General features: G+C 40.7%; 1 protein-coding gene across 1 annotated transcript in view; it reads left to right on the top strand.

Annotated features, from left to right (window-relative positions):
- The first annotated feature begins 1646 nt into the window (after window positions 1-1646).
- Window positions 1647-15999, top strand: part of LOC121041484 (fibrous sheath-interacting protein 1-like) — a 17939-nt gene continuing 3586 nt past the window's right edge. The window contains exon 1 of the mRNA XM_040492256.1: window positions 1647-2344. Coding sequence (XP_040348190.1) covers window positions 1783-2344 — 562 coding nt within the window. The 5' untranslated portion in view covers window positions 1647-1782. The remainder of the gene's footprint in view (window positions 2345-15999) is intronic.

The following is a 15999-nucleotide window of genomic DNA, read 5'->3' as shown; positions in this document are numbered from 1 at the left end:
AAGGGTCCAACATTGGCTCAGGTCTTGATCTCGTGGTTCATGAGTTTGAGCCCCATGTTGGGCTCTGTGCTAACAGCTCAGAGCCTGGAGCCTGCTTGATTCTGTGTCTCCCTCTCTCTCTGCCCCTCTGCTGCTCGTGCTCTGTCTCTCTCTCAAAAATGAATAAACCTTAAAAAAAGTTTAAAAGTAACCAATTTTATGTAACAATTTTAAATAAGCAGATTTTGAAAGTGTATTTTAAATATTTAAATTACCATTCAAGGACTGCCTTTATTTTCTGGTTGACTAGATTTTCATAGTAGGGTAAAGGGAATTCTCCTAATAATGGATAAAGTACCACATCTGGATGCCTAAAGTGTCTGGTAATTAAAAGAAGCATTTGCTAATATATAATCCAACTCCTATTTTCTGACATGTATATTAATCTTAGGGTGAGTTATCTAAATTTTGAATCCCAGATAATTATTAAGAATATATTCTCAGATAATTTCTTGTGTACTTGTCACTATGAAAACTAGTTTTTAATATATGAAGTTAAGTGTAATTTTAAGACACAAAATATGTTTTAAAAGCTTGTTTTACATACTGTTTTTTGTTAGCTGCCTTAGAAGCATTACACGATAATAGGGAATTAACTATCCAATAATACCTTCCCTCCTTGATACTTTATACATGTCGAATATTTGGTTAATTCTCCTGGATCCTAAGTAGGGCAATAGCATTGTTTTAGTTTACTGAAGTGGAAATTAAGGCCATTGCAATTCATGATTAGGTCTTCTTATGCGGACTTCTTATTCTCAGATAATGCATTATCCTGTAAAGGAGGATACATGTTTTCCTAAATAATCCACTATATAAAGCAGGAATGGTGCTGACTCTTTAGAGAAGGAGAACTTATTTTCAGTGTTTTTCAGTATATTTTAATCCTATTCCTTTTGAGATTGATGCGATTCAAGGGGCATGCTATTCAGTTGAATTCTTGTGAAACATAGCTCTATACTTTCATTTGATTATTTTTTTTTTAATTTCCTAAGAACATCACTGGAAGAAAACAGTGTTTCTGAATCCTTAAGATCTTAGTTGAAATGCTCAGCCCTGATAGCCTGTACAGGCAGAGATGCAATGTCTGTGATCAAATCCTCCTCCCAGAATGCACTGCTATTGGAATGCCCCTGACCTCTGTCTAGATCTAGTTTTGAAACAACTACACATCTCAGGATGCATCACCCCTTCACCCTTCCTTTTCTGTCTTCAGTCATATTGTCCACTCAAAGTTGTGGACAGACATAGGAGTGGTAAATCCCCAGGGGCAGGTGTAGTTTGACCTGTTTGCCCGAGATTTTCCCCCCAGATTTTTAAGAAATTGGGTGGTGATGGGGTTCACACTGAGGAGTAGTAGAAAGCAGAGAAACACCTAATGGAGATTATGGCAGGATTCCTAGCTGGTTATCAATGGGCTGGTTGCTTACTTCCCTACTTGACGTCCTAAGACTTATAAAATTGAAAGTGCTTTTCTAATATCTCCATTTCAACTTCCTTCCACATGTAGAGAGAGTGTTAGTGGTTAATTTGGTGTGGTAACTTATTTCCATCAGTTTTCAGGGATTTTCCCAGGATTTTAGTAGGCATGATGGATTCTAAAGCTGTTCTCTGGGGATGCTGTACGTTTCTCCTGAAATTGTAGATGCTTTAAAATGAATGATTTTGCTATTTGAGTGTTTTGTATAAGGGATTTCTTGGCACTTACACTTATACTGTATTACTGGAAATTATCAAAAATAAATGTGTTTACTCAATCACCTAACTATGAAAGCATTTGGTTTGTTTCATCAGTTAGATTCAACATCACCTCTCTCTGAGGAACGGTTAAAGTGTCTTCTGGATGAATGCACACTCAGACAAAAATCCATGATTAGACTTTCTTCAGAAAGAGAAAAGGAAGACGTAGAGGATTCAACAGCCCAGTCCCCCCATCTTTCCAGATCTGTCCTCTCTGAGCTACTAAATGGGTCAGAAACAAAAGTCACCAGCACAGAGGTAAAAGATGCAAATATGTCTGAGAATGCAGAATGTGAAACATGTACAGGTTACTATCTCACCAAAGCCTTGACTGGGCATTACATGTCTCAAGCACTTGTCATCGAAGCAGAGAATTTGAGATGCCTCCCATTTCCCAAGGACAAGGTTATTAGTGACACAAAGGACTATTTTATGTCGAAGACTATTGGCATTGGGAGACTGAAAAGGCCCTCTTTCTTGGATGATCCACTGTATGACATCAATGTGAGCCTTTCATCTGAAGACCATCGTCTGGAAGTCAGCTCTCCAGAGAAACCAAAAATGGGTAAGGCGTAGAAGATGTGTATTTTGGTGAATAATACTAAGCATCTCAATATAAAGGTGTTATAGTTTAAGGTAGAACAGGATAGGAAGTCATAGATGGTGTCAATAGCATGCAACATAACAAACTTATCAATGTTTGTATGAGATCAAGGTTAGAATTAGTGCTCTTATGAGATATATTATTCCTAATGGTAATTAATACATATTCTGGGTGGCTATACAGGAAACGGTGATGATTTCAGAATGAAAGAGAATTTAGTTTGGACAGATACAAATAATTTGGATAGTTTGCTTAGTCTTTTAACTTCCAAATTTCAGTGATGAGAATTTATTCCAAGGGATGAATTTGTAAAATGTGAAATGCATTTTATTAGTGGTTTTATTAGTTTCTACACAAGTTCCCATCCCAGCTACTTGTATGCACTCAGGCATTTTGTCTTGATCCGGTGTTGCATTTTACAGTGGTACAATGGTACAGGTTATAAACACTACGGATATTTTTTGACATAAACAAATATTCAATTATTTATCTAAGTTAGAAGTCTAACATAATCCGTGTTGTATGTGGTAAGTCTATTTAAATAGCCTCAACTTTTCCTCTAATGTAGATAATGCTACTGATGATGTTTTCTATTAAATCTATATCTTTCTATAATTATCTATATATTACCAATGAATTCTGTAATCTATTAATTCTGAACTAACTCCCCAGTCCCATATTTCTAACTGCCTGCTAGCCGGCTCCATGAGGTTATGGCCTCAAACTGATTTCCTCATCTTTCCTTTTCAACTCAGATTTTCCTCTTTTCTTTCTGTTTCCTCACTCACCCAGGTTCTGTTTGAGTCATCATTGAATCTCCTGTCTCTTTTGCTCCCCACCTTCAACCTTCAGTATTGTTTGCTCTACTTTTGCAGTGTTTCCCATGCCCATCCCTTCTTTGTTCTTCCTGCTGCCTCAGCTGGACCAGAGTAAAAACCCTCTGATCTGATCTGGTCCATCCTCCCCGCCTCTGATCTCTCACCTCCTCCAGCCCCTGCTGACCCCCACTAAACAATCCCCTCCAAAGTACAGCTTTGATAGCCACACCTCCCAGCTCAGAAAACTTCTTGAGCTCTCCACTGCCCGCTGAATGACACCCGAATTCTTTCCCTTGATGTTCAAGGCCTCCACAGTCTGACTTCAATCTCTTTGTAATCACTCTCTACCTAGTTCTCTAAATGTTATTCAGGTTATGGCTAATCTGGTCTCAGGATTTCCAGTGCTTTCCTCTGCCCCTGTATTAGCCCCTACTCTTTTCTTCTGAAGAATGTTCAGGTACCCCCTTCAATGGCAGATGAATTCCAACCCCATCCTTTCTGAATGTAACCTTCCTTGTTTCTCTCCATTAAACGTTTGATTTCTCCTCTGAATGTCCAAGAACATTGGTCCCCTATCAGATCATTTCACACATACTGTCGTGAAGTTGTTATGCACACACACTTTCTCTTCCTTAGAATTGTGTAGTATTTTTGAGGACAAAGATCCTATCTTTTGATTTATTGTTACTTCTGTGATGTCCAAAGTGCTGTCCTAAACCAAGTGCTTATTTAATAAATGAAACAATTTAAATTATCCAGTTTTAGAATAATATGCTGAAAATATAGTTCACGCTTATTCTTCACAGTGTGAATGAAAGCAGGTGGTATTGCTTAAGAGCTATGTAAGCCTTGGGGCACCTGGGTGGCTTAGTGGGTTAAGCGTCCAACTCTTGATTTTGGCTCAGGTGATGATGTCACAGTGGTGGGATCGAGACCCATGCGGACAGCCCGGAGCCTGCTGGGGATTCTCTCTCTCTCTCTCTCTCTCTCTCTCTCTCTCTCTCTCTCTGCCCCTCCCCCCACTGTACTCTCTCTTTCACAAAATAAATAAATAAATAAAAAAGGAACTATGCAAGTCTCACATTCTCTATAAATATTTGGAACTTTCCCCCTTTTTAAATGAAATTTTACAAGCTATGAAGTTTTTACCCAACAGCAGTGTTCATTTTTACAATACGCAATTCGATTAGACGGCTGCATTATGCATATCCCCACTAAGGATCTTCATTTAACAAATGAACTATGAAAACTTTGTTCTATTCTCAAATTGCAGTATATTTTCTTTCTTTTTGGATAAAGGGTTGTCATCAGAGAAAGTATCTCTTCTTTGTCTACTGTAGGCAAACCTGCTAACTTTGTGATTTATTGTATTTGGGATCCCGTTCCCTTGGTAAGGGGGTTTAGAACAGCACTTTGCTAAACTATGACTTTGCTTCTATGGGAACTTGAGTCACACTGATGTATATCTGCTTCTGAGCAGAACATAACACGATGGAATGAACTAGAACTTAACATGGCTTGCTGGAAAGAAGCTGTGAGGGTTTACCTACAACTTCATGGAACATGCCTCTGAAGGCACCAGATAACCCTGATGTACGATTAGCACAACTCTTGTGAGTTTGGAGGCTTGAGATGGCCTACATGTGAATATGTGAGCCACATTTTATTTTCTGTTTATTACATTTTTGTTTGTTACGTTTCTGTTTATTACATACTTTAAGGCATAGGTTCTGCACGATCATTTTGAGTGCCTGTCAGCGTATCGGAGGTTGGAGTTTTTCACTTTACTAACCTCAGTGTTCAAGATCGAAATACTTTGCTAATCAATTTTATTCTAAAATACTAAATGGAAATTTTATGATTTCTACCAAAGTGAACACCAAAACTGAATGCCAAACCAGTTTTCTTGGCAAAAAGCCCTTTATGGACGTGACTTTAATGAGGAATAGCAGTGTTTTCAGCTGCAACATTATATTCAGGTCTTTCTTAGGAAATAGACACACGTGAATGTGATTCAGAGCAGATTTCGAGAAACAGGCAGGAGTGAATGAGAAAAACCATTTATCATTTTCTCTTTCAGTAGCAAGTACTATTGTATATAGTAGTCTTTTTCTTGATGAACCAAGGTCTGTCACAAGTATTAGAATTCTTCTAGAAGGCAGAGTCAGATACAACTTCAAAAAGAGAACCAAACTGAATGCCACTGAGGTCCAGTTTAAATCGTGGTATTGAAAAATAAGGATTTGCCTCAGAGCTGTATTAAAAGTTCCATTTTTCTTGTGCTTTCAGCTTAGCGGTAACTACTGATAAAATTTGACTTTCTGGATACAAGGTCCAGTGAATTCAGTGTTGCGCTCACTCACTGTGGGGGCTTCAGGGGACGATAAATAGGGTTTTCTTTTCCCCACCCAGGTCGGAACCAACTTAGAGATAGATGGACTGTGACGGATGCAGAATAAGGAGGTTGGCTTCATTGCTGATGAAATGTAGGGCGTTGTCGTGACCTGTGTAGGCAGCCAAATGGTCTTCCGAATGCTACGTCCTCCAAGTGAACTCACACACCCAGTCACTGGCAGAGGTGAAAAGACTCAAGCCTCACCTGTGGAAACCTGTCCATGTGGAACCAATAGCCTGGAGGAGTCAAGAAGCACCCTTGGCGGGGGAGGGGTGGTGTGCTAACTCCTGTGGAGGAAGTGGCTGAGCTGAGCTGTTTCTTCCCCCAAACTCACTGGTCAGAGAACTGGCTCTTTTCCCTTGTGGAGAGTGGAGCAGGCTGGAACGAGGCTGGATGTTTCCCCAACGTAAGTTTTTCCACATCCAAGTGTGAGGAGAGCAGGGAGTAATTGTTCTCTGGTACCACCTAACCTCAGAGGCACCACGGAGTGTGCTGGAACTTCAGAGAAAAAGTCCTTCAGGTCTATGGTTAGTCTAGTATTTGATCAAATTATCTTTTTTTAAAACTGTTTATTTTTGAGAGGGAGTTGGGGGGGGGGCGGTCAGAGAGAGAAGGAGAGAGAGAATCCCAAGGAGGCTCTGCCCTGAGCCCTATGTGGGGCTGGAACCCATGAACCGTGAGATCATGACCTGAGCCTCAACCGAGAGTTGGACGCTCAGCCTACTGAGCCACCCAGGTGCCCCTACTCAAGTTCTTATGTTGACTTGCTTTCCAGATAATCCAAACCAAAAGGCATCCGTGCATGGACAGCATTCTCTTTTTCCCACTAAGTGTTTGAGCTCCTTGTCAACAGAAGTTCATATAGTAAAGAGGAAAATATGAATAACAAAAACAAAAATAATAGAATAGGGCAAAAAGGGACATGAAGCCTGTCACGTAGCAAAAAAAAAAGGGGGGGGTCAGAACTATACTAACTCTTCAAGGAAAACAAAATTCAATTTCCTTCCCATAGGACCCATATGATGAATAGTGCTTTTAAAAATTTCTGTAACAAATGAGTCAGATAAGGTTGTTTTAAAAATAACAACCCTAGGGTTTTGGAGAGGGAAGATGGCGGCGTAGGAGGACGCTGGGCTCACCGCGCGTCCTGCTGATCACTTAGATGCCACCTACACCTGCCTAAACAACCCAGAAAACCACCAGAGGATTAGCAGAACGGAGTCGCCTGAGCCAAGCGCAGACGAGGGGCCAAGGAAGAGGGTAGGAAGGGCGGCGAGGCGGTGCGCGCTCCACGGACCACCGGGAGGGAGCCGGAGCGGAGGGGCGGCTCGCCGGCCAAGCAGAGCCCCCGAGTCTGGCTTGCAAGAAGCGGAGGGGCCTGACGGACTGTGTTCCGACAGCAAGCGCGACTTAGCGGCTGGGAGGTCATAAGTTAACAGCTCTGCTCAGAAAGCGGGAAGGCTGGAGGACAAAGGGAAGGAAAGCTGCTGAGCCCCCGGACCACAGAGCTCAGTTTGGTGGGGAACAAAGGCGCTCGCCAGCGCCATCTTCCCCGCCCATCCCCCAGCCAAAATCCCAAAGAGAACCAGTTCCTGCCAGGGAACTTGCTCGCTCCGCGCAAACACCCAACTCTGCGCTTCTGCGGAGCCAAACCTCCGGCAGCGGATCTGACTCCCTGCTGCTGCCACAGGGCCCCTCCTGAAGTGGATCACCTAAGGAGAAGCAAGCTAAGCCTGCCCCTCCTGCCCCTGTGCACCTTGCCTACCCACCCCAGCTAAGACGCCAGATCCCCAGCATCACAAGCCTGGCAGTGTGCAAGTAGCCCAGACAGGCCACCCCACCCCACAGTGAATCCCGCCCCGAGGAGAAGGGAAGAGAAGGCACGCACCAGTCTGACTGTGGCCCCAGCGGTGGGCTGGGGGCAGACATCAGGTCTGACTGCGGCTCCGCCCACCAACTCCAGTTATACACCGCAGCACAGGGGAAGTGCCCTGCAGGTCCTCACCACGCCAGGGACTATCCAAAATGACCAAGCGGAAGAATTCCCCTCAGAAGAATCTCCAGGAAATAACAACAGCTAATGAGCTGATCAAAAAGGATTTAAATAATATAACAAAAGTGAATTTAGAATAATAGTCATAAAATTAATCGCTGGGCTTGAAAACAGTATAGCCGACAGCAGAGAATCTCTTGCTACAGAGATCAAGGGACTAAGGAACAGTCACGAGGAGCTGAAAAAACGCTTTAAATGAAATGCATAACAAAATGGAAACCACCACAGCTCGGATTGAAGAGGCAGAGGAGAGAATAGGTGAACTAGAAGATAAAGTTATGGAAAAAGAGGAAGCTGAGAAAAAGAGAGATAAAAAAATCCAGGAGTATGAGGGGAAAATTAGAGAACTAAGTGATACACTAAAAAGAAATAATATACGCATCATTGGTATCCCAGAGGAGGAAGAGAGAGGGAAAGGTGCTGAAGGGGTACTTGAAGAAATAATAGCTGAGAACTTCCCTGAACTGGGGAAGGAAAAAGGCATTGAAATCCAAGAGGCACAGAGAACTCCGTTCAGACGTAACTTGAATCGATCTTCTGCACGACATATCATAGTGAAACTGGCAAAATACAAGGATAAAGAGAAAATTCTGAAAGCAGCAAGGGGTAAACGTGCCCTCACATATAAAGGGAGACCTATAAGACTCGTGACTGATCTCTCTTTTGAAACTTGGCAGGCCAGAAAGAATTGGCACGAGATTTTCAGGGTGCTAGACAGAAAAAATATGCAGCTGAGAATCCTTTATCCAGCAAGCCTGTCATTTAGAATAGAAGGAGAGATAAAGGTCTTCCCAAACAAACAAAAACTGAAGGAATTTGTCACCACTAAACCAGCCCTGCAAGAGATCCTAAGGGGGACCCTGTGAGACAAAGTACCAGAGACATCACTACAAGCATAAAACATACAGACATCACAATGACTCTAAACCCATATCTTTCTATAATAACACTGAATGTAAATGGATTAAATGCGCCAACCAAAAGACATAGGGTATCAGAATGGATAAAAAAACAAGACCCATCTATTTGCTGTCTACAAGAGACTCATTTTAGACCTGAGGACACCTTTAGATTGAGAGTGAGGGGATGGAGAACTATTTATCATGCTACTGGAAGCCAAAAGAAAGCTGGAGTAGCCATACTTCTATCAGACAAACTAGACTTTAAATTAAAGGCTGTAACAAGAGATGAAGAAGGACATTATATAATAGTGACAGGGTCTATCCATCAGGAAGAGCTAACAATTATAAATGTCTATGCGCCGAATACTGGAGCGCCCAAATATATAAAACAATTACTCATAAACACAAGCAACCTTATCGATAAGAATGTGGTCATTGCAGGGGACTTTAACACCCCACTTACAGAAATGGATAGATCATCTAGACACACGGTCAGTAAAGAAACAAGGGCCCTGAATGAGACATTGGATCAGATGGACTTGACAGATCTATTTAGAACTCTGCATCCCAAAGCAACAGAATATACTTTCTTCTCGAGTGTACATGGAACATTCTCCAAGATAGATCATATACTGGGTCACAAAACAGCCCTTCATAAGTTTACAAGAATTGAAATCATACCATGCCTACTTTCAGACCACAATGCTATGAAGCTTGAAATCAACCACAGAAAAAAGTCTGGAAAACCTCCAAAAGCATGGAGGTTAAAGAACACCCTACTAACGAATGAGTGGGTCAACCAGGCAATTCGAGAAGAAATTAAAAAATATATGGAAACAAACGAAAATGAAAATACAACAATCCAAACGCTTTGGGACGCAGCGAAGGCAGTCCTGAGAGGCAAATACATTGCAATCCAGGCCTATCTCAAGAAACAAGAAAAATTCCAAATACAAAATCTAACAGCACACCTAAAGGAAATAGAAGCAGAAGAGCAAAGGCAGCCTAAACCCAGCAGAAGAAGAGAAATAATAAAGATCAGAGCAGAAATAAACAATATAGAATCTAAAAAAACTGTAGAGCAGATCAACGAAACCAAGAGTTGGTTTTTTGAAAAAATAAACAAAATTGACAAACCTCTAGCCAGGCTTCTCAAAAAGAAACGGGAGATGACCCAAATAGATAAAATCATGAATGAAAATGGAATGATTACAACCAATCCCTCAGAGATACAAACAATTATCAGGGAATACTATGAAAAATTATATGGCAACAAATTGGACAACCTGGAAGAAATGGACAAATTCCTGAACACCCACACTCTTCCAAAACTCAATCAGGAGGAAATAGAAAGCTTGAACAGACCCATCACCAGCGAAGAAATTGAATCGGTTATCAAAAATCTCCCAACAAATAAGAGTCCAGGACCAGATGGCTTCCCAGGGGAGTTCTACCAGACGTTTAAAGCAGAGATAATACCTATCCTTCTCAAGCTATTCCAAGAAATAGAAAGGGAAGGAAAACTTCCAGACTCATTCTATGAAGCCAGTATTACTTTGATTCCTAAACCAGACAGAGACCCAGTAAACAAAGAGAACTACAGGCCAATACCCCTGATGAATATGGATGCCAAAATTCTCAATAAGATACTAGCAAATCGAATTCAACGGCATATAAAAAGAATTATTCACCATGATCAAGTGGGATTCATTCCTGGGATGCAGGGCTGGTTCAACATTCGCAAATCAATCAACGTGATACATCACATTAACAAAAAAAAAGAGAAAAACCATATGATCCTGTCAATCGATGCAGAAAAGGCCTTTGACAAAATCCAGCACCCTTTCTTAATAAAAACCCTTGAGAAAGTCGGGATAGAAGGAACATACTTAAAGATCATAAAAGCCATTTATGAAAAGCCCACAGCTAACATCATCCTCAACGGGGAAAAACTGAGAGCTTTTTCCCTGAGATCAGGAACACGACAGGGATGCCCACTCTCACCGCTGTTGTTTAACATAGTGCTGGAAGTTCTAGCATCAGCAATCAGACAACAAAAGGAAATCAAAGGCATCAAAATTGGCAAAGATGAAGTCAAGCTTTCGCTTTTTGCAGATGACATGATATTATACATGGAAAATCCGACAGACTCCACCAAAAGTCTGCTAGAACTGATACATGAATTCAGCAAAGTTGCAGGATACAAAATCAATGTACAGAAATCAGTTGCATTCTTATACACTAACAATGAAGCAACAGAAAGACAAATAAGGAAACTGATCCCATTCACAATTGCACCAAGAAGCATAAAATACCTAGGAATAAATCTAACCAAAGATGTAAAGGATCTGTATGCTGAAAACTATAGAAAGCTTATGAAGGTAATTGAAGAAGATTTAAAGAAATGGAAAGACATTCCCTGCTCATGGATTGGAAGAATAAATATTGTCAAAATGTCAATACTACCCAAAGCTATCTACACATTCAATGCAATCCCAATCAAAATTGCACCAGCATTCTTCTCGAAACTAGAACAAGCAATCCTAAAATTCATATGGAACCACAAAAGGCCCCGAATAGCCAAAGTAATTTTGAAGAAGAAGACCAAAGCAGGAGGCATCACAATCCCAGACTTTAGCCTCTACTACAAAGCTGTCATCATCAAGACAGCATGGTATTGGCACAAAAACAGACACATAGACCAATGGAATAGAATAGAAACCCCAGAACTAGACCCACAAACGTATGGCCAACTCATCTTTGACAAAGCAGGAAAGAACATCCAATGGAAAAAAGACAGTCTCTTTAACAAATGGTGCTGGGAGAACTGGACAGCAACATGCAGAAGGTTGAAACTAGACCACTTTCTCACACCATTCACAAAAATAAACTCAAAATGGATCAAGGACCTGAATGTGAGACAGGAAACCATCAAAACCGTAGAGGAGAAAGCAGGAAAAGACCTCTCTGACCTCAGCCGTAGCAATCTCTTACTCGACACATCCCCAAAGGCAAGGGAATTAAAAGCAAAAGTGAATTACTGGGACCTTATGAAGATAAAAAGCTTCTGCACAGCAAAGGAAACAACCAACAAAACTAAAAGGCAACCAACGGAATGGGAAAAGATATTTGCAAATGACATATCGGACAAAGGGCTAGTATCCAAAATCTATAAAGAGCTCACCAAACTCCACACCCGAAAAGCAAATAACCCAGTGAAGAAATGGGCAGAAAACATGAATAGACACTTCTCTAAAGAAGACATCCGGATGGCCAACAGGCACATGAAAAGATGTTCAGCGTCGCTCCTTATCAGGGAAATACAAATCAAAACCACACTCAGGTATCACCTCACGCCAGTCAGAGTGGCCAAAATGAACAAATCAGGAGACTATAGATGCTGGAGAGGATGTGGAGAAATGGGAACCCTCTTGCACTGTTGGTGGGAATGCAAATTGGTGCAGCCACTCTGGAAAGCAGTGTGGAGGTTCCTCAGAAAATTAAAAATAGACCTACCCTATGACCCAGCAATAGCACTGCTAGGAATTTATCCAAGGGACACAGGAGTACTGATGCATAGGGGCACTTGTACCCCAATGTTCATAGCAGCACTCTCAACAATAGCCAAATTATGGAAAGAGCCTAAATGTCCATCCACTGATGAATGGATAAAGAAATTGTGGTTTATATACACTATGGAATACTATGTGGCAATGAGAAAAAATGAAATATGGCCTTTTGTAGCAACGTGGATGGAACTGGAGAGTGTGATGCTAAGTGAAATAAGCCATACAGAGAAAGACAGATACCATATGGTTTCACTCTTATGTGGATCCTGAGAAACTTAACAGGAACCCATGGGGGAGGGGAAGGAAAAAAAAAAAAAAAGAGGTTAGAGTGGGAGAGAGCCAAAGCATAAGAGACTGTTGAGAACTGAGAGCAAACTGAGGGTTGATGGGGGGTGGGAGGGAGGAGAGGGTGGGTGATGGGTATTGAGGAGGGCACCTTTTGGGATGAGCACTGGGTCTTGTATGGAAACCAATTTGACAATAAATTTCATATATAAATAAAAAAAAATAAAATAAATATTTTTAATGAAATAAAAAAAAAATTAACCAACACCTTAGTTGAAATGGATCTATATGAATTAGTGCTAAAAATTTCTCAAGGGCATACATGTTATACAAATCCTCAGTGTTAACAATATATTTTCACATCCTTTATAGTATTTTTGACCACCAATTATAATGTTCTTGGGAAATTAAATCACGTCTTTTCTTGGCCTCGGTTTTACTGTAAATAAAAGAATAGCATAATGATAAAAAAAAAAAATAACAACCCTAAATGAAGACTAGGGCCACTGTTTCGGTTTGCTCAGGAAGTGTCCTGGTTTTACCACTGAATGGTTCTTGTCCTTGGAAACCTTTAGTCTCTGGCAAACTGGATGATTGGTCACTGTAAACTGAAAGTGAGAACAAGAAACCAGAGAGCAAATTAATGAGTTAAAGCTTGTAGTAGTGTGGGTGAGTAGTAGGATCCCAGACTAGAACATAGAGGAGCAGAGAGAGGGCTGCTGTGCCCACCCACCTGCATGATGTCACCTAGTGGTTGGGAGTGTGGACTCTGAGTGAGACAGATCTGGGTTTGAATGCTTGCTCTATTAGCAGTGATCTTAGGCAAGTTACTTAATCTCTCTTGTCTACACCTTGGTTTCCTTATCTAAGATAAGATGGCTTTAATACTTATAATAAGGATCGAATGAGAGAGTCCACATAATTAGGTCAGTGACTAGACTGAGTTGGCTTATACTAGTCCCTCCTTATCTGTGATTTCAGTTACCTGTGGTCCGCAGCATTCCAGAAGCAGGTGATTCTTCTGACAGTAGGTCAGAAGGTTAACGGTAGGCCAACACTATGTCAATGTCTGTGCCATTCACCTTCATCTCCTCCTGTAAGCATGTTATCACTTCACATCATCACAAGAAGGGTGAGGACAGTACAAGTCATTTTGAGAGGGACGATGTGCACAAAACTTTGATCGCAGTATGTTACCATTGTTCTATTTTATTGGTTATTTCAATCTTTTATGTGCCTAATTTATAAATTAAACCTTACCAGAGGCATGGATGTATAAGAAAAATCCTAGTGTATGTAGGGTTTTGTACTATCTATGATCTCAGGTATGCGCTGAGGGTCTTGGAACATATTCCTTGTGGACAAGAGGGACTAATGTATTGAACATTGAATCAGGAGATTTCCCATAAAAGCCTGGGCTTCTGACTTTCCTGATAAATCAGCAGGTCCTTAAACCGGTAAGGAGAGCTGAGTGGATGTTCCCTTTAGAAGGAGCACATACATGCAGGGGGACATGGCCCCCTGTCTGCCCCTCTCTACTTCATGTGCCTGGGCATTTGGAGCCCTAGGATTTCCATCCCAGGTTATAAGCACTTGCTGCTCAGAGTGTGGTTCAGTTACTGGGGGCTTGTTTGAAAACCTACTAAATCATAATTTACTAACAAGATCGCCCAACGATACTCACTGTGAAGTTTGAGAAGCACTGTTACAAACCATGGAGCATTACTCCTAACCTCTCTGAGCATCAGGATCATCTGGAAGTTTATTGCTGGTCTGTTTTATACCTGTGTCCAGGGCCCGAATCTGACTTACTTAAATTAGAGTGCCCGGTGTGGAGAGTTCAGTCTGCCGAATTAATGCAAGCCACAAGATTTTGCCTTGCTTATTTGAGAAATAGGTGTTTCGGTTTAGTTGTAACAAAGCTCATTTATGTTCTCTGTTGGGGGTTCTCAGAACAGGTTCTACCAACAGTGGTAATGTACCATCTGAATATGCTTCAAGTTTACTTGATTGTAATTTTTACTTAGCTATCTTTAAATTTTATTTTAATTCCAGTATAGTTAACGTATGGTGTTGAATTAGTTTCAGGTGTAAGATACAGTGATTCACCATTGATTGTAACTTGATTGTATCTTGAGGTGGTTTTGGGTGGATCGGCTTTTGTGAAGGATGTTGGGGTGATTTGAAGGGGGTGTGTGTTAGTATACATCCTTACTCAGACCACCTGAACAGTTCCCAAGGCACTGGATTGTTTTGAGAAAGTTTTCTTTGTTGTCACACAGGCTTCCCAGTTTGTAGTGGAGCCCTGAGATTCTAGAATAGTAACACTATTAGCTAACCTTTTTTTTTTTTTTCCATTAAAAAATAGTTTGGCTTGCTCTTAGGGAAATACTTGACTCATCCTTGCCTTGATGAAGTTCTGTTTCTCTCAAACTGTGAGTGCCTTCGGGCTTCCTAGTTATTGTTTGCTAAATTACTTTTGCAAGGCTACTCCCTGCTTTTCAGATGCTCTTAGTAACTTAACCTCCCAAATTTATTTGATCAAAATACCAGAGCTGCTCTATTGCAAGTGTCCAGTGGTAATCACCTTTTGATGTAAAACTTGAGGATATAGTAAGTTTATATTTGTTAAGCTTATCTTTTCAAGTTACTTTCACCTAATTTTCTTTCAGCCGGGTCTTGATTTGAGGTGGATTTTTCATATAAATATGTGCCACTGATTATTTACTCTACTAATAAAATACCACTTGATCATTTTGTTTAGTAATGTAAACAATGGTATGTTGGAGTGTTTTGATATTATAATGTATTACCATTTTATCAGTTAATGAGAACTTGTGATTCCATTGCTTCATTCATATTGGGTAAAATGAAAAGATTAAGATTGTCACTGCAGACTACCTCTATGGACCAGAAATACTGGCATCACTAGGAGCTTTTAGAAATGCAGTCACAGGCCCTACTCCAGACCTACTGTATTAGACTCTGCATTTTAAAAAGATGATCCAGTAGGTGATATATGCTTGTTAATGTGTGAGAAGCTCTGGTCTACTAGTCACTCTACTTCAGGGTTGTGGAAAAAAAACCCCAAAAAACTAATGGTGAAAATAATGTCAATTATTTGATAATGTGCTCAATCCCTACTTTTTCTTCTTAAATTTCATTTTAATGAAGATACTACCTTCTCCAGATTGTTTGACCTCTCTAAACATCTCTCCTGTACGGCTTTTGGGTAACCTTCCCCTTTGACACCCAGAGCAAGCATATCCTAGCTTGGGTTCTCTCCTCTTGCATGCCTTTATTTGGAGACAGAAATAGCCAGTATGGGATCATCTATGCTTTGTATACTTTTGGTTTTCAAATCTCTCTACTTGGCATCTGCCTCAGATCTGTCTGGCATTTTAAGCTATACTGAGTCCATCCCTTAGGCAATGCTTCTTACCTTTGGTAACATGTTAGAATGACTAGGTGAGATTGAAAACAGACTAATGTGCCTGGGTTCCATCCCAGATGAATGAAATCTATTTCTAGGGGTTGGCTCTGGACATCAGTATTTTTTTTTTTTTTTTTTTTTTTTTTTTTTTTTTTTTTTTA

Source organism: Herpailurus yagouaroundi, unplaced genomic scaffold (genome assembly GCF_014898765.1).
Source record: "Herpailurus yagouaroundi ecotype Mexico unplaced genomic scaffold, PumYag 184, whole genome shotgun sequence".
Taxonomy (NCBI): domain Eukaryota; kingdom Metazoa; phylum Chordata; class Mammalia; order Carnivora; family Felidae; genus Herpailurus; species Herpailurus yagouaroundi.
This window is presented reverse-complemented; position numbering and strand designations above follow the sequence as displayed.